Raw genomic sequence first — 19,844 nt, forward strand, 5'->3', positions numbered from 1 at the left:
TACAGAAATTGTCCTTCAAGAGATTTGTATATTTCTTTGCAATAGTAGTAATTCCCAGGTATCTATCCATCCATCCATTTTCCAACCCGCTGAATCCGAACACAGGGTCACGGGGGTCTGCTGGAGCCAATCCCAGCCAACACAGGGCACAAGGCAGGAACCAATCCCGGGCAGGGTGCCAACCCACCGCAGCCCAGGTATCTAACGTTTTTCTAATACAATCAATGAAAAGTGATCTAGGTTGGTTTGGTATCCAAGGCAATTCAATGGAAAGAACACACTTTTATTCAAATTAATTTTGAATGCAGAAAATATTTATTAAATTTTCTTAGCAAGTTTAATGCTAATGCCATAGCAGCATGTGAATCTGAGATATAAAGAATCATATCATCAGCATAAGGAGATCTTTTCTGTAGAAGCCCTTCTCATATGATCCCTTTTATCTCTGACTGCTTCTAGAGATCACTAGATAGATAGATAGATAGATAGATAGATAGATAGATAGATAGATAGATAGATAGATAGATAGATACTTTATTAATCCCAATGGGAAATTCACATTCTCCAGCAGCAGCATACTGATACAATAAATAAATAAATAAAATAAATATTTTATAAATAATAATAATAAAATATATTAAATAATAATAAATATATTTTAATAATAAAATAATTTCACTAATAATAATAATTTCAATAATAAAATATATTCACTAAGTAGTGGTTCAATAAAAAACACAAAAAACATTGGTAATATTGGACACCCATGTTGTGATTTAAACTAATCAGAGTTTATATTATTAATATGGATTGAGGTTTTTGGTCTAGTATAAACCAATTTAGTCTATGCAAGGATAAATGCAAATATGAGCAATACAGTAAATACATCTCCTTATTCAACTCTATGAAAGGTGATTTTTTTGTATCCAAATATAGACCAATGGAGATTCAGATTCTGTTGAATATGTTGCATCAAACAGATAGTACTAAAATTCTGTCTTCAGGAAATCCAGTTTGATTTCATGATGTTACAGAATGAATCACTTTTTCTGTTCTTTTGGCCAAAACTACTGCCAAGATCTTAAGTTACATTGGTTCATATGATGCATGTTTTAGCAAGACTTTATTTTCACCTTAAAAAGACAATTATTGATGCTTGGTATAATGTTTTTGGTAGAATTTTATTTTCTCTAGTTTCAATAAATATTGCTAACAATAATGGGACTATCTGAGTTAAAATGTTTTATAAACTTTTTCTATATAGCCTTGTGGGTGTGTAGCTTTCCCACATTGCAATTAATTCATGGCATCTTCAACTACAGCAAGCATCAGAAGTTTATCAAGCTCTTATAAGCAATGAGTATTGAACTCAGGCTTTTTAAGCCATTGACATAAACCTCACCATCCTTCCTCTGCAAGTAATGTAAAGATGTATAATATTCCTTAAATGTATTAGTTATCTTTTTGTGCTCTGTAATTTTATTTCCTGCTATGTTGTTGATCTCTGTAATTTGGAACTTCCTATTTATGTAGTTGTTGTACTAACATTTTGTTGGTGTTTTCTCCATTTTTTAGTGATGGTAAAGTGAATTGAAGATAAGTTGTTCTATTTCTTTTGTAGTCAAAATTATGAGTCATAAAACATAGAACCAGCCTTTTCCTATAAAGCCCCTCAATTGTGGTTTTAGCATATTCCTGATCAGTTCTAGTAATGTCAATAACTTGTTTTAATGCAGTTATTGTCTAAAGTTTATTTTTATATGAAACCAATGAGAGAATTTATCCTTCTAAAACTACCTTCAGTGTTTCCCATAGTGTTCTCTGAGAAATCTGTGGGTAAGCATTTGTCTCCAGTTGTAAGTTGGATTTATGATGCATGCAAAAACTTTAATCATATCACATTTTAATCACCATTTGCTTAAACTACAAAGGTTTAGCTCCTTCAGTCTTTCCTCATAACTCAGCCCCTGCGATCCCAGAATCAGCCTAGTTGCTCTTCTCTAGACTTTTCCAGTGTTACTATGTCTTTTTTTGTAGCCCAAAAACCAAAACTGCACACTGTACTCAAGTTGAGGCTTCCAGGTGAGTGTGTTATAAAGCTTAAGTATAACCTGCTTTAACATGTATTCTACACATCATACTATATATAAATGTAATGAATTATTATTATTATTATTATATAACGTAATATTCTGATAGCCTTCCTAATGGCTTTTGTACACTGTTTGGATGTAAATAGTGACAAGTCCACTGTAACATCTAGGTCCTTCTAATAAGGGGTACACTCAAGTTTTAGAACCATTATCGTGTATTCAAATCTTACATTTTTGCTTCCTACATTTAATACCCTATACTTACTTATATTAAGTTTCTGATATCCATAATTGGTGCAATTATATTACCTAAAACTTCTCTGTTAATTTTAAAAACTTCAATCATGCCACCTCTTAATCACCATTTAGTTTAACTAAATTAATCATCATTAACTTAAACTAAAATTCATTAAGATTTGTTCAGATTCCACACCACTACAATATATCACCCTTCAGAGTTCAGCACTATGCCAGGATACGATGGAAGTGTTTTGTGCATTACAAATCCCACAACCCTGGTTTTCTTATGACAGATTGAAAAAATTGACCACAACAGTCTTTACAGCCAAAATATATCTTTATTTATTAATTTGGTCTCCTGTAAAAATATTTTTCAGTACATAAGGACGTAAGATGTGAAAGCACATTTTTCTCTCAAGGTCATAGTTGAGACATTTCACATTCCAGCATGCAAAATGTATTGATTGATCAGAATCATGCAGTTTAACTGAGTCTTAGGAAACATTTTTGATATTAAATAAAGCAAGTGAGATGTTTTAAATTTTATCTTTATCACAAATTTCACATTTGTCATTGCTAGACCAAAAGATATGGTACACTAAAAACACACAGAAGCCCACTCCCCCAACTGTGATAAACTAAAAGTTAAACTAAAATTTCAATAGTTACAAATCTTCATACCATTGCAGAAAAGACCAAGGGGACAATCATATTTAAAATGAAAAACTAACCAAAGAAACACCTTGTTAACTACTGTAAAAAGTAATTAGTAACTTATGCACTATACCACAGGGATTTCAGAATGAGTATGTATATATACTGTATATGTATGTTTATGAGTATATATATAATACATGTATTATTAATGAAAAATCTAAGTTTTGGTAAACTACGCTCATACTAATGTTTGTTAATATGTACTATACACCAGTCAGTCACAGTAACCACCTGCCTAACATTGCAATTAAACTGTTGTAATAAAACAGCTTTGACCCATCGAGGCATGGACTCCATAAGACCTTTTAAGGTGTCCTGTGGTATCTGGGAACAAGGTGTTATCAGCAGATCTTTTAAGTCCTCTAAGATGCAAAGTGGAGCGTCCATGGATAGGACTCTTTTTTCCAGCACATCCCAGAGATGCTTGATCAGACTGAGACCGAAGGAGTTTGAAGGACAAGACAACACCTTGGACTCTTTACCATGTTCCTCAAACCATTCCTGAACAAATTTTGCTGTGTGGCAGAATGCATTATTCTGCTAAAAGATGCCACCACCTCAGGGAATACCATTGCCATGAAGTGGTGTACAAGTATGCAACAATCTTTAATTGGTGTTATATGTCAAAAGAACATCCAAATTAATGCCAGGACCCCAGGTTTCCCAGCAGAACATTGTTCAGAGTGCATCCTGCTGCCATCTCTTCCCCAGGTAAATGACACACCCTCATCTGGCTATTCACATCATCCAAAAAAAATAGTGATTCATCAGACCAGGCCACCTTCTTTCATAGTTCCATGGTCCAGTTCTGACACTCATGTGCCCATTGTAGGCTCTTTTGATGGTAGACAGGGGACAGCATGGGCACTGTGATTGGTCTGGGGCTATGCAGCCCCATACACTACGATGCAATATGTGTTCTGACATATTTCTCTCATGGCTAGCATTAAGGTTTTCAGCAATTTGTGCTGCAGTAGCTCTTCTGTGGGATCAGATAAGACAGGCTAGCCTTTGCCCCCCACACATCAATAAGCCTTGGGCATCCATTACTCTATCAATGGTTCACTGGTTGTCCTTCCTTTGACCACTTTTGGTAGATACTAAACACTGTATACTGGGAACACAAGATCTGCCGTTTTGAAGATGTCATCTAGACTCAGTCTTCTAGCCATCACAAATTGGTCTTTTTCAAGGTCATATAAATCCTTACACTTGCCCATTTTTTTTGCTTCCAACACATAATCTTCAAGAACGGAATGTTTACTTGCTGCCTGATATCCCCAAACCTTTGACAGGTGCAATTATGATGAGTTAATCAATTTTATTCACTTCACCTGTCAGTAATTTCAATATTATGTCTAATCAGTGTATACTGTTATTCTGTATGTACTATTATGTCAGTTAAAACAGCAGAACTGATAAAGATAAACTGTACATATGTATACATATACTTATGTACATATTCTTCTTTGTAAAGTGGGGAAAACAAGAAATAGGAGAACTTGTTTACGTTAATTAAATAAATGTTAGAAGCATATGAAGTTTTGTCAAACTTCATCACATTGCTCCCATTGTTCTTTACATTCCCCTAATTAAAATGTGCAGTATTGACCTCAGATATGTGTAGTCTTGCTTTTTTTTAATAGTAGCAATTATTCTTTTTAACTCTCCTTCAACTTCCCCTGGAGAGTTGTAAATATTGGAGTCGACTTCCACAATTGTTGAGCCTGGATGGAAACAAAAAACTGTATCCGGTAAATGCTTGATGCAAGCATTGCTTGCTGCTATAAAGTGCACTCCTTTTTCCAGTGGTTGTAGCAAAGACATCCAACAATATATTGATTAGACTGTTTTCAAATAAATTCTTCTTTTTCTGTATAATGTAAAGTAGCACATTTTTCTTATCTGCAAATGTATCAATTTTGTATTATTTTCGAAATAATATCTCTTCCCTGCTAACCATTTAAAATGTACTTTGAGCTATACTTGTGTACCTGCCAAAGAAAAAAAACTGACAACAAAACAATAAATAATCTGTTTTAATATGTGCATAAAATTAAGGCTTTCATTGTAATAGTTGGCAAAATATTTACATTTTTGTTTCCTGTTTTTATTTTGAGCAAAACTGTATTGATGGAGACTGGTCCATGTTTGTATATTGGTTTAAACAGATGCACTGGATTACATGCAATATTATAAAATTATAATTAATCATGATGAAATATTATAATTATTCATATATTATATGCAAAGCAAAATAAATAAAGATTTTCCACTAGCTGGGTTATAGCATTTTAGAAACGTAATCCATACAGCTATAGACTAATTAGGCAAAACAGTAAGTGGATGAATTGACATATGTATAGAAAACAGTAGATGGTAACAAAGCTGAACTGATTTTCGGTAATTTTCTCAAATATAGTAAGAGGTTAAATTCTAACAGTGAAATGCTATAGAAGTAAGATGTGCCTAAAATCCAACATGCCATTTGGATTTTTAACACAACTTTCTTTATGATGAAATAATATAAACTGCAATGTTACCTGAAGACTGCTTATTCCAGGTAGAACTGCATGATTTGCAAATGAGAGGCATACCTCATGACCTGTTGCCGGGAGACCCTCTCTGTAGTCCCTACCCTACAGTGCTCTTGGAGGCAGCCATTCACCTTATTCGTAGGCTGTATCATATTGACAATTGGACTGTGCATATCAATAAATATATGCAAGCAAGACTGGAACTGATTGGCCCAATAGTGAATGGAGGAGCAAATGAAAAACTGAACACATCACAAAGTAGGTATCTCTTTAAAATATAACATACCATGTTATCACAGGTGGCTTATTTTTACATTTTATGTTACTAAATGTTAATTTTCTGTTTTTATGTAGAATGAGGTAACACATCTCCTACACATTAAACACATCATATCAGAATCACTTCTTTATTTTGTTAAACAAACAATGCTGACTATTTATGCAATAGATACATTAAAATAATAATGGTTAATCAGGATTATTTTAATTTTTAAATAATTAACAAAATGAAAACACATTTTATAAATGTAAACATAATAATATCAGCTGAGAGTTTGCTTCCAGTAATGTTAACATTCAAGATCATAAAAATGAATCTACTGGAATTTGAATTTGTGAGATTATGCTTTCCATGTGAAAATGTGTTGATTCAAATCACCATGTGAGCATTAAATAATATTATAACTGCTAATCATACTTTTACTGATAAGAGTTATGTTGGTAACATGCTATGCTAGCATGACCAGGGGCCTCATACATAAATGGTTGTACGCCAAATAAATGTTGTGTATGCCAATTTCCACGCTTACCGTGAGATGTATAAAAACTAAACTTGGCGTAATTCTACGTATATTTTCACGGCAGCCTCACACCATGCATAGGCACATTTCTGCTCAATTTTGCAAATCGGCGGTTCCCTGTGTCAAAGCAATGCTACTGTTTCTGTGTCGGTTCCTTTTCTTTTTAGATTCGCATTATTGATGTGGGCTTTATCAAATACATCAAAATTAATCGCATATCATTTTCAAATTTAGGGCACTTGATTATAATTATTCTGTAACAATATAATGGTGACACAATGGCCAAACTATTCCAACTACCATAGCTTCTTTAACGTTGTTAAAAGACATCACAAATGGAAGAATTAGAAGAGAGAGCATATTTACAGATGATGATAACTTGCTTCTAAGTCCATTTAGATTTCCAAAAGTTATCCTTTTGGAGCTGTGTGCATTAAAGTATGTTTATTACATTTTATAGATAAATTGTTAATTTCATTTAAATAATGCATACTGTTAATAATTAAACATGTGGAGGCATGGTGGTGCAGCGGTAGTGATGAGCTGGCGCCACATCCTGGGATTGTTCTTGCCTTGATGATTGCTAGGACTGGCGTGACTCTGGATGGATGGATTGATGGAATAATTAAACATGAAGAATCAGAGTTCTAAAATTAACAGCTGGTTTTACAATTATTACAGATGCTTATTGTGTGGCAATTGGTTGGATGGAGAAAGAAAATGGAAGGATAGGAATTCAGGGTTGGTACGTTTAACAGACACAGTACTGCTGCAATAAATTATTCCATTCAGGGTCACACCATCCAAGTAAGCATCATGCACAAGGCAGGAACAATCCCGGGATGGATCATTGTTGCCACTGTGCCCCCACATGTTTAATACATGCTTTAATGCATTTCATCATGCAAATGACATCAAGTATACATCTTACTATTCTAAAATGTTCAGAGAGCTCTAATATCATGAGTGTAATGTATTCTGTGTGGCTATCACTGCCTGCACGCTCCTATTGGCATAAGAGAAAACCCATTTAAGAAACACATAGTGATTAACAACTGGGTCTGAGGACACTTAGAATACCAAGCATTTAATATGCTACTTTAGTTAGGATGGTGTTTGAGAAACTCTAGTAAATTAAACATCGATTTTAAGATGAAGTATGTTTTTCCTTGCCTATACTTCACTGAGCAGGACATCCATTTGCTGAAATTTTTCTTTTTTAGACACGCTTTTGCCTTTTTTTTTAACAAAACACTGAATGGAAGGGGCTATTTTTATTGATTTGCACATTCAAATAGGCATAATTCTGGGAGGAGTTGGGGTGGGGCTATAGGTGCATGCATGTGTGTTAAAATTCACATTGATTGGGATTTATAAAGGGAAAGTGCATAGAACTTTCCTTATGCACAGTTTTATGCATCTAAATTTTTTGTGCATACACACTTTTCCAGTTTTGTCCATTCTTCATGTTTTAGTGTGAATTCTACGCACAACATTATACATGAGGCCCCAGGCCAAACTCTTTCAAACAGTTTCCTCCAGTGCCTCTAGTGATGAATTTCCTCTAGTCATCAGTTAATAGCTCATAATATAAGCCATCAAATGAAATAACACAATTACAAAGTCAATCATTGATCTTTGGCCCAAGATATTTTGTTACCAGGTACAATTATGAACAACCTGTTGTGTTCAAATATGGTGTTCATTTTGGACAATCCATGACTAATACAGAAATCCAATAACAACTCACTGCCCTGATTCAGATCAGGCAGGTAATTCCTTCCATTCACACCCCTCAATGTACCTTGTTGTTGTTGTAAATTTTAGTAGTGTTAATTTAATAATATTAACTTAAAATGTGTTTAACTTGTTGCCTTAGGAACAGGTCTTTCAAAGAAAACATCTCTTGATGAGAAAGATAAATTACCAGATGAACAATTTACAAACGTAATAGAGGCTAAAGCTCCAGCAGTTTCAAAGCTGTCTGAGTCTCAGCTAATGGCTCTCTGCTGTAAGGTCTGGCCAGTATTAGCTGTGATTGGAGGAGTGGACAGTGGATTGCGGGCTGGAGGCCAGTGCCGTCATAAGTCAAGTGGTCGGACAGCCACACTTTTAGGATCTTTGAAAGCTGGAAGTACATGTGCTAAGTTGCAGTGGGAGGAGACAGAGGTTTCTATCAGGTAAGCACAGTTTGTATATATGTATATTAAAACTTTTCTGTAAGCCTCAAATTATTTTTAATTCTTCTAAAATTGTATTATTTCTTTTTCCATCTGTCACCTTTTTACATTAGGTATAACTAGGCCTATTGACTGGTATGATTTAGGCTCAACATTACCAAACCAAGTGTTGGTGTTATGAAATGTCACACAGGAAAGTTAAGTCTAGGAGATAAGTGGGAATTGTAACTAATGTGAAAGCTGAAACCAGAAGATCACAAAAAAAAACCAAAAACAAACTAGTGTCTAAGCCCAAAACAAAACCTCATAGTAAACTGCACTTTGAGAATTTCTTTGTGGAATCTACAAACTTGGATAAAGATCCCAGAGACCAAACTTTTTACCTTGTGAACCCAATGTCATTCAGTTCATGACCTGTGACATTTGCCGCTACAACTGCATGACAACTGTCAAACATAACTGCACAAAATACTGGCTCCTGTACCAAAACAAAATGCCATATCAGGAAAATGTGAATAAATGTTAAACATTACCAAACAGCAGTATAAAAATAAACCACTGTCAGAATGGACTTAATCAACCCCAAAAACTTATAAAGAAAAGTAATTTTTAAGATATCATGCTGAACTCAGCACATAAAATAACCAGTCATGACGGCTGGTGAAATTCTGTATCTTCTGTGGACACAGTCTAGTACAGTTTAATGTATTTATACAATGTCAATATTCTGTCTAACACAAAGAGGGAAATTCTCATTTGTATATTTGTGATATATGGCAGTGCCATTTTATTAACAAATATGTTTTACAAAATTAGTTTTGAATCACAAAGCTATAAGTCATTTTCAGGATATGATCAGCTAGCAGCATTAAATGGCTACCTAATGTTTATTTAGTATTTATTTGTGTTATGTCATTCAGACCTTCAAATTGAACACATCGGTAGTTGAAGTGATTTATTTGAAGCAGCAGCGACCCCAGTCTCTCCTAATAACAAATCTTTTTTTTAACATATCTTCAGAAGGTTTTCTTTTAGAATTTTCCTTCTGGATCAGGAAAGTGTACATTTTATATGCTATTAGCTTATTATTGTTGCAACATTCTGCATCAATTTTGATAGACATCGATTTATGAATGATTCGGTTACATCTTAGGAAGTATAAATTAGCTTTAATTTACACTTTGAAACTTTGACTTGTAGGCCCAAACCCACAGTAACATGTTATACCCTTTTCCAATATAAAATCAATGGAACAGAAAAGGAGCACAAGTAGAGAGTAACAAGGCATGTTGAGTAGAAATCAAATCAGTGCCTCTGAAGGGGATGGTTATGCATCCCTAGCACCATAGTTTTCTTAAAAATAATAATAAAAAAACTCTTTGAAAACTGTTATAATGCAAAAAGGAAATTAATTATATATAACACTTAAAGTCAATTAATGCAAAAGATCATAATTTATAGAAAAAAGGATGATTTGAGGTTCAGCACTTCCTCGAGCTTTATGTAGGGTTTCCAATTAAACTTGATCAGTTTCATACAACAAGTTTATTATCTCTTGCAAAGGCATTTGGCAGTAACACAGAAGATTCTTCAGTTTTAAAGAGAGAGAGATAGAGAGAATCCTCACTGTTCATTCCTCCGTTCTACTGATTCTGGTTACCTTGTTTTCTATACGTTTTAAATTCGAGTTTCAATTTTGGTAATCATATAAACGATTGCTTTGGTTTATCAGTGTGTATGTATTCTTACATTATCTATAACGGATAGATCATTATTTTTGTTAGTACATCTTACAATGTGCATTGTGATTTACTGAATCAGCCATCTGCTGTTTTTCTTTATAATTCATGCCCAAGGATCTATACGGGTTGATTGTCACATTTACATTTAAGGTTTTTTTTTTCTCCAACCAATTCAATAAATTCATATTGCACATTGTAACACAGTATTACAGTTTCCTATTTAACAAGTATTAAATGCTAGGTCATTTAAAACATAGATAGATAGATAGATAGATAGATACTTTATTAATCCCAATGGGAAATTCACATGATTGCAGAATGACTTTATTTTTACAGTCATAATAATTCAAACACTTTTTAAACAACAGCTTGTAGTATTGACTGTAGCTACTGGAAAAACATCAGTGTGGAAAATAATTGCTTCTTTGTCTTGTTGGCTGTTTTTTGTTTTTGTGAAATTTCTTGTGTTTGCTTACTCCCTCTGAAAATCCACTTTTATGTTTCACATTCTCTTTTCATCTTGTATTTTCCTCTGTCTTCTGATCTTGTCATTTAGTTTTTTTTTCTTCCTTTTTTCTCTCCGCATGTCTCTTGCCCTCCCTCTCCTTGTTGCATGTTGCCATGCTCCTTCCACTAACCGAGCTTCCTGAATTCTTGGTCACCCAGCGATACCCCACTTTCCTCCCTGGAGCCCTGTGAAATGCCTCAGATGGACATCACTCGATTCAAAGGAGTGAAACCCTGTGTCTTGTTAGATTTGGTCTATCTAACAGGAGTGCTGGAAGAAGAGGAGAAGCACAATCGACAGCCATCTAAAAATAATAGCTTAGATGGTGATCAGAAGTGTGATCTGGAAAAGAGACTTGATGAAGATATTGCAAGGATCATGCAAACAGAAGATGAGGGCTTAAAGGCAGCCTGTCCTTATACAGCAGACAGATTTGGTATTGTGAACGCTGAAACAATATTCACAGATGAATCAGTTTGTGGAAAAGGTGAACTGATTGAAAACATGCAGAATCAGACTGAATCGGAAGTTACTTTGCAGGAAAGGAGACAGACCGAGCTGTTATCTTCTGAATTGTGTGCAATACAGTCATCCTACCTGATGCTTGGAGCACTTAAGACTTTAGCCGTCATGCTGAACTGCTGCAAATTTGCTGACATGCTTTCAGTATCAAGATGTGAAGCAAGTAGTCAAAGCATACTTGAAAAAACAAAAAGCCAGATTACAATGGAAAGCAGGGAGCTGCGTACTGTTCTTCAGTTCATAGTGCAGAGCATGGTAAAGTGGGCTATGCAGACTTGTCCAATAAAGAATGCTTCCCTTTCTGACTTGGAGCGATCACAGGTGATGATCTATAAGGGAGCATTGAACAGGCTACAGGAAGACTGTGACACAAAAGATCATTGCAAAGGTATTTGTATTAGTTATTCAATAATTCTTTAAGTATTCTTGTTTATTTTCAATAATATGCACCATTTTACCTTTATTAATTTTTTCTGCTTTAGCATGTAATTATATTACCATGTAATAGCTTTGTTTCTAAGTATAATGTGACATATGTCTGCAGCACTACCACTTCATTGTTTGGTTCCCAAGTAAAGTAGGGGACTGTGTTCCATTTTAGTGGAATTTGCTTGCTTTCCCTTTGTTTACATTGGTTTCCTCTATTTATACAGATCTTCTACCTCTACCCAGATTAGTGATATCAGATTCATTGTCATAATATTTTTGTGTAACCCTTACCTAGTTTAGCAGGTATTAAAAATGAGGGCATTGTTCAGAGACCTAATGTCTTCTCTGTGGCTGAATAAGCAACTATTTTAATGTGAAGTTACAAATTATATAATGTATTCCCTCAAAGATTCTGGAAGTTTCCCTCATCCTCCATCTCAGGCGATGTCCAAATCTTCAAGTACAATGTCTCTGTACAGCAATGGGTCAGATGGCAATGCCACATTTAGCATGTCCAATGGAGCTTCAGCATCTTCCTCCAGTAATGATTTGGCGGCTTCCCTGTTATCAGCACTGCAGGCTGATGGATTAGAAAATTTTAATCCCTTCCTCCCTATTAATCTTCTTCAGTAAGTAGTGTTCACATTATTAATTACTTAATGTTTTTTTTGCTATGGATTGGCTTGTTTTCACTAGCAATTCTTTGTTAACTTGTATAAGTTTTCAAATGATGGATTTAATTTTCCTCCTGAGTGGTTCCAAAAATATAAGCAGCATATACATTTCAAAAATGTTGCTTAGTATATTTGAATGTCTTTTCAATGAGAAATTCACAGAATTTCCCAAGCAAAGTTAATTAAATATACACAAATATTCATCTGTTGTGCAGATGGTTTCATTAGTTCATGAAAGCTATAGATACTTTACTTGGCTATAGGCAGAAGGTTTTTGGCCATATCAGAATTTTGTTTTATGTGTACAAACTGGTCTAATGTTAACATTACCTTATCTGACTAATAATATTTGTTACTCTTTTTCTAATGACCAGCAAGGTGTGTAAATTCATGCAGTGCTTGCATCAAAAAATCAATCATTTAATGGCATACTAAGTCTCAGCATCAAAGCATTATGATACTCTCTGATATATGTCTTCATCCTGAGGACACATAAAGTTCTATCTATCTAAAGTACAGCAATATACTGTACAGTAGAATTAAAAGGAATAAAAATTAATTATACTCAGCCTTGCAACCACCTCCTACCCAGAAAGATATATTGGCTATGTCTTGCCTAAATCAAAACAGCTGCATCTTAAGTTTAGAATTGAATGGCTTTGAAGTGAAAAAGGATAAGCCACATATCAAAGCAGAAACACACTGCAGGACTCAAACATAAAACTCTGGGTCTGTCTGATAGCAGTGCTAACCACTGTGTGGACAGGTGTTTGCTAGACACTGCAAGGCTGACAGATACCTTAAAAAAATTATTTTCTACACCTCCTTTCGGCACTAGAAACTTGTGCCTCTTTGAAATTTGTTCTGGCATATTTTTAATAAAGTGGAAGGAGCATAGTCTTGGTGGCTTTTTCTAATTTACCTCTTGTTAAGGGGTGGTTGGAGATGAAGATTCTGCTCATCCCCATTCTAGATAGATAGATAGATAGATAGATAGATAGATAGATAGATAGATAGATAGATAGATAGATAGATAGATAGATAGATAGATAGATACTTTATTAATCCCAAGGGGAAATTCACTAAAATTCTAAATTCTAGTCAGTATAATACCAATGTAATTGTGCTTGATGCATCCTGATGCTGATCTGCTTTGTTTTTTTCTCAAATTATTGTGGTTGCCTTTGGTACTGGGCTTTTTGTACTTACTTGCTGGCTTGCTTTAAATAGCCTTGACTAGGAAAACTATAAACCGGGGATTTTTCATGCAGTAAAAAAATAAGGTGGTCTTCATATTAATGCTGAGAAGAAGGTGCTCAAGTGCAGGGGTTCTCAAAAGGGGTTGCCTTTTTTTTGTTTTTAAATTATTTATTGGCTTTGGGTATTTCAGTGTCAGGTATGAAAACAATGATATATGATCATTGACAGCTACTTGATTTAAGCAGTATTGTGCATTGTACTAAACTTACTCACTTACATTTCCTTTCTTTTAATTGAAAAATAAACACTGCTTAAAACTACTGCTAAAAAATTTGGATATTTCTACAGTATGTCCTTGCTATATGAATTAGTGAATTGAAAAATAATTCAGGATGTTTTTATTCACATAAATTATTTTAAACTGCTTTTATAACATCACACATTTGAAATTAATGTTGTAAGAAAATCACTTTGTGAAATTTGGTTTTATGAGATTGTATCAGTGTATGGAGGAGGCATTAGATAGTTAATAACACTTATGCAAGAGTAACATTTAATGCATAAGACAAATTAAACCAAATTTTAAAATGTCACAAACTTTTAATTTTCTAAATAATTCCCTCCTTTTTTTGATTTATCACATGTATCATTGAACTTGTTAATTTAAATTTATTATTATTTCCAAATTCCTGTAAAGCAGTCTTTATTATGTCGCTTTAAGGCTGCTTCACCTGAACCGCGGGTGTCGAACTCTGGTCCTGGAAGGCTGCAGTTGCTGAAGGTTTTCATTCTAACCATCTTCTTAATTAGTGACCAGTTTTGCTGCTAATTAACTTCTTTTGCCTTAATTTTAATTAACTTCACTCAGGCCCCTTTGTTGTTTCTTTTTCCTTAATTAGCAGCCAAATAATAGTGAGACACAAAACAAGCCGCCATGTGACCAGCTCACCTGTGCCCATCACACAATATATGAAGATAAAGAAAGGTGAAGGTCTCAGTAAGGTTAATCTCTCAGGTTGCCAAAACATTTTGACAGTGTTCTTAGGAAAAACAGAAAATCAACAGTTTTGGAAATGTCTGCTGTGGCAGAATGAGAGCAGCAACAAGCTATGGAATTAAATAATGAGTTTAATTAACAGCAAGAATTGGCTTCTCATTAAGAAAGTGATTGGAGTGAAAATGGTTGGAGTTTGAAGCCCCAGCTGATCATCTCTGTCTTGTTTCATGTCTCATTTCTGTTTGTCTGTCATTTAATGAAGAAAAGAATCAATTCACTGAATCCTTAAAAACAGGGCTATTAAAATGAAGGGAAAAAGAATTTAATTAGCAGTGAAAACTGGTCACTGATTAGGAAAAGGGTTAGAATGAAAACCTGCAGCCACTACAGCCCTCTAGGCCCAGAGTTCGACACCCCTGATTGATCAGACTTTCCTATTATTTATGCTAGTGTGCTAATCCAGAATTTGCTCCTGAATTGAACAGTAAAAGCAACTCATAGCTGGGGATTGCATCCCATTTGCTCCTGTATCATCCAAATATGCATCATTTCATGGTTTCTCCACAATAGGTACATTTTAGTTGTTATAGTAATGAACACTGCGGTGGACTGGCGCCCTGCCCAGGGTTTGTTTCCTGCCTTGCACCCTGTGTTGACTGGGATTGGCTCCAGCAGGCCCCCATGACCCTGTAGTTAGGATGTAGCGGGTTGGCTAATGGATGGATAGTAATGAACATTACTTTGATTTCATATATATAGTGTTTGCTGATTCAAATTAAATCATTAAGGATTCTGTTTTAGCAGCTCTACTAACTGCATATCACTGAGATTATGTGCTTCCATAAACACATTACATGTTGTACTATTCAAAGATTTATGCTGGGCAATGTGAAAGTTTTGGAACACTAACTGAATACATTTTACTTTGGAATGAACATATGGAGGAGCTGATTTCATCGCTTTTGTAGATGAACACTGCAAAGGGGGTGTTCCATCCAACAGTGTCTGCCACATGCCTGCTGCAGCTGGGATAGGGACCCACTCCCAACAATCCTGAACTGGATGAATTGGTTAAAAAAACTCTGTGTTATAGGGCACACTACTGTTGCCATTTACATTTTAATCATAGTATGAATTCTGTGCCACTGTTCATTTACCAGTTGTTGCTCCCAACCTTGAATCCCCATGGCTAAGCTGAAAAATTTGCACATGAGCACACACACCCGTAAACACAGAAGGTCAAAGAGAGCTAGCCCCTTCATCTAGAAATAGGCGTGCAGCACCTGGCACATATACAATTCCCCATACTACAAAGAGAAATATTGTTCTAGATAGAAAATTACATTGAGCATATTTTAGAAAACTGAAGTAAAATGCTTAAGACAAAGTTTTTTTTATAAACATGTTAATAATAAATTACTTTTGAAAGGTTATTACTTAGTTGTATCTAATGAGCTGTGTCTCACTAACCTTTAATGCAGAAATGCCACTGGCTATAATTATATTGTTAATTAAAAATTAAATATCATTTTCATGATTCTTATGTACTTTTTATTTATTTTTAAGCATTGTTTTATTTTTAAAATGATAAATATTAGTACTTTAGGGGTTACAGAATGAAAAACAGAATGTACTTGAAGACGTGTATTTCAGTGACTACCTGTCACTTCTAGCGTCACAAAGTTTATTACATCTATTCAATCTGTAATATTTGTCTTGCATATGACAAATACTGCATGTGGTCCCCTTTAATCTAATTTTGAGTAACCTTGTTAATTTTGGCTTCTAGACTGTGTTAGATTTGATCTACAGAGGTAATTGTTTTGCTACAATGCCAGATTCATTTAGATAACTGAGATATTTCTTACGCACATTTGCTTGCTTTGCAGTAATCTAGTGTAAGTGTAACAAGTTAGCTGTTTTACAATCTATAATAATACAAATTAATTAAACTTTCTTTTTTGTGATCAACTTATGAAGGTTACATTTTAAGGGATATCCACACAGGTAAACAAGACTAAAGTGCCAGCAGGTGTTTTGTTTTTATGTTTACCTTGTATTTTTCTGTTTTAGTTTTGTTCAAGTCTCTCTGTGTACTGTATTTGTTTATTTATTAAAAACACTATTTTCGTATAGTTTTCACCTTCTTGGCATTATTCTTGGTAGAGGGACATTGCAAGAACACCCTATTTATATATATATATATAGTACACAATGTCATAAAAATGTATTTGTTCCCATCTAATTTTCTACTTTAATGTATATTTTTCAGTAAATTAAACAGGTCTGCAAATAAAACCAACTATTAGTTGCTGATTAAAGAAATGGCATATAGTATTGATATGTATTAATAAAAAAAATATTGCAATGTTTTATTGAATGATTGGTGATGCCACCTTTAACAACATTCACTGCAAATAAATGTTTCCTGTACTTATGCATTGGTCATTTGCAGCACTGAAAAGGAATTTTGACAACATTTCCTTGTAAACCTCCTTCAACATGTGTGGATTTTACTCTACAACCTGCTTGTTTCATGTCCTGCATAACATATTATTGTGAATTAGGTCTTGACTGGGTCATTCTAAAACTCTAAATTTGTCTTTCTTCCACCGTTCTGTTACAGAGTAGACTATGTGTTTCTGTTTATTACCTTACTGTATAATGGATAGCCTGACATTCACCTCAGGAAGTAGTCAGTTAATAGCAGAATCAGTGCTTAGATAATTGCAAATTGTCTTGACACTGCTGCATCAAAGCACCCATAACACGATTACCACTACATTTCTAGTACTCAATAGAATATTATTTCAAATAATTCATGAGGACCGTTCTGGTGTATTTGTGAAACTTGTGGCAAGCAATAATGGTTCTATTTTTGGTGGAATGCACTTTGCTACTCAGTTCTAGATCTGATTCATCCAAATGTCTTTCAAATAATGGAATTGTGTCCACTGACTTTGGTCAGGTTAAGAGTCAGCTGCCTGTATATTACTGTTTGATTTGAATGGTGGGTCCTGCTTTTGTAGAGGTTTTGGGAAAATGGAGAGAAAAAGATTTGTAGCACTTTCAAAACTGATGGACAGTGTTTTTCCATCTCACACTTTTTAAACATTTAAGTGCCAATATTAAGTTAGCAACCATTCGTTATCTGTTTATGCTAATGCATATTCATATACAGCAGGTTATCAAAGTAAAATCACATAACAGGAGTAATTATATTAATAAATTAATATTTGCATTTAATGCTTTTATATACAGGTACCACAGAACTATTAAGTTGTGTTTACATTAACTTCTTAATTTTATGTTATTGCTATTTAATATTTTATCATGTACTTTACTTTTTACATACACATGTAGATTTGTTTTCTTAATACAGCAGAACCCCAATTTAACATTCCAATGTTTAACATTTTCCAACATTTTACATTTTACATTTTTGAATGGTGAGTGGTGATGATGGCTAGTTTTTCAGAAGAAACAATAATTATGGAAAAATGAGGAATGTTTGTGTTATACATAAATTTTATTTTAGAATAATTTGTATATCAGTTATTTACTGTATTAAAATGTTATAAATGTCTTGTATCATTATTGTAAGAAATAAAGAAGAAACATTATTAATAATACATTTTTAATTTTTCAACCAATCCACCATTTATCAATTTCATATTAATTTTTAAGTGGTGTCACAAACTCCACATAGAGCCATAGCAAGGTTTGGGGCAGCCACCCGTATTATTGGTATCCTGGCTGCAAAGTCGAAAAATGAATACAGCACTGATATGCAAAAAACCGAGTCCAAAATAGAACTGAGGGAATAGAGAAAAGGTGGAGGCTTTTAAAGGGGAAGACAGGAAGTGACGTCAAACGGGTTGGGCTCATGAGGGTCTTCACCTATAGACTCGAGGCCGGACGTGACATCACAGGAGCCGGAGCCGGCAAGGTCTTCTTCCATAGGCTCGGACCCGGAAGTGACATCAAGAGGACCAGGTGGAATCTCCCGTGAATGGTCTGCAGGAAAGGGAGGAAAAGAGTCAGTGCACTCTGTCACATCCTGGTCTGATTCGGAATTGCCCTTACTCAAGCCCTTTAGTTGCCTCCCATGCGCACGTGTGTGACAGTGGTTACCTGCACAATGAGGAATGTATTGTACTGTGTGTGAACAGAATAAGGGATATGCAAAATAAGTTAAATTTATCTATGGCAGGAATGTTTAATTTATGCTGAATTGTATCTAGTATATTCCAGAGTAAGGAGCCCAAGTGAACTAATAATAATAGTCCCTATTAAAAAAAACACACACAAAAATATCATATACACAAAATTACTCGGCTAGTTTTATGATACTTCTGATACATCCAATTAACTGACAGCACTGTAAGTGAGGCCCATTGTCTTAGGATATTTCCCAGGCAAAGCTAGGTAACACATTATATTGGGCAGTTTATAAAGCAGTTTGAGAAGCTAACACCAATGTCAACATGTGTGTATGAAAAAACCTACAGTACGAAATTAAAAATATTAGGAAAACTATCCTGTTGTAGTTAGCATCTAATGGAAATTTCCCTTGGGTACCTCCCATAAGATGTCTATTGGGAAAGCCTCACTGAGAAAAAACTAGTTAAGATAACATGACTTTTTTGAAAGGGTTATACGTATATATCAAGTGCCTAGCAGAAACCAGGAAATTTCCTTTCACATAGTCATGACTGTTTAAGGAAGTAAAGAATAACAGTCTCTGCAACCTAGTCTGTTTCCAGTATTTCCCTTATTAAGAAAGCATAAAGAAAAGAAGATGATCAAGTATTCCATTTTCTCTTGAACATTATTTTTTACAATATTTAATAAGCCTTACTAAAAAGTATTTACAGCACATTTTTTTATCTAGTTGATTTTTTGTGGGAGACCTCATAAATTAATCAATGACACATTGTTTACTATAGAAATTTCAAAGACATATAAATGTGGATAATAACTGCATTAAGTATACATAAAAGGCTTGGTGATTGCCAGGAACAACTTCTTCAGTACTGTTTTTGGCTTTAGATGTCCGCCTCATGTTTCTTCTGCAGAAAACCAGGCATCAGGTAAGTGATCGGTGTGTTTGTTAACCTTGCTTTGGCTTTGTGGCACAATGCTTTAACAAACTTATCTTTAAACACACCAAAGATGAGCAACTCTGTGGTCCTTTATATTTTA

The 19,844-nt window shown here is 34.4% G+C and overlaps 1 protein-coding gene across 6 annotated transcripts in view; it reads left to right on the plus strand.

Annotated features, from left to right (window-relative positions):
* The window catches only part of LOC114654402 (probable E3 ubiquitin-protein ligase HERC1), a 195,758-nt gene that overhangs the window by 104,987 nt on the left and 70,927 nt on the right, over positions 1-19,844 (plus strand). For 3 of the 6 annotated variants that reach the window (XM_051930060.1, XM_051930059.1, XM_051930061.1), the window contains 4 exons: positions 5,614-5,845; positions 8,267-8,567; positions 10,952-11,727; positions 12,178-12,397. In XM_051930060.1, the coding sequence (XP_051786020.1) occupies positions 5,614-5,845; positions 8,267-8,567; positions 10,952-11,727; positions 12,178-12,397 (1,529 nt within the window). Of the gene's footprint in view, positions 1-5,613; positions 5,846-8,266; positions 8,568-10,951; positions 11,728-12,177; positions 12,398-19,658; positions 19,733-19,844 lie in introns of all 6 variants that reach the window. The other 3 variants (XM_051930063.1, XM_051930064.1, XM_051930062.1) reach the window with 3 other exon arrangements.

The sequence above is a fragment of the Erpetoichthys calabaricus genome, chromosome 7 (assembly GCF_900747795.2).
Source record: "Erpetoichthys calabaricus chromosome 7, fErpCal1.3, whole genome shotgun sequence".
NCBI lineage: Eukaryota > Metazoa > Chordata > Cladistia > Polypteriformes > Polypteridae > Erpetoichthys > Erpetoichthys calabaricus.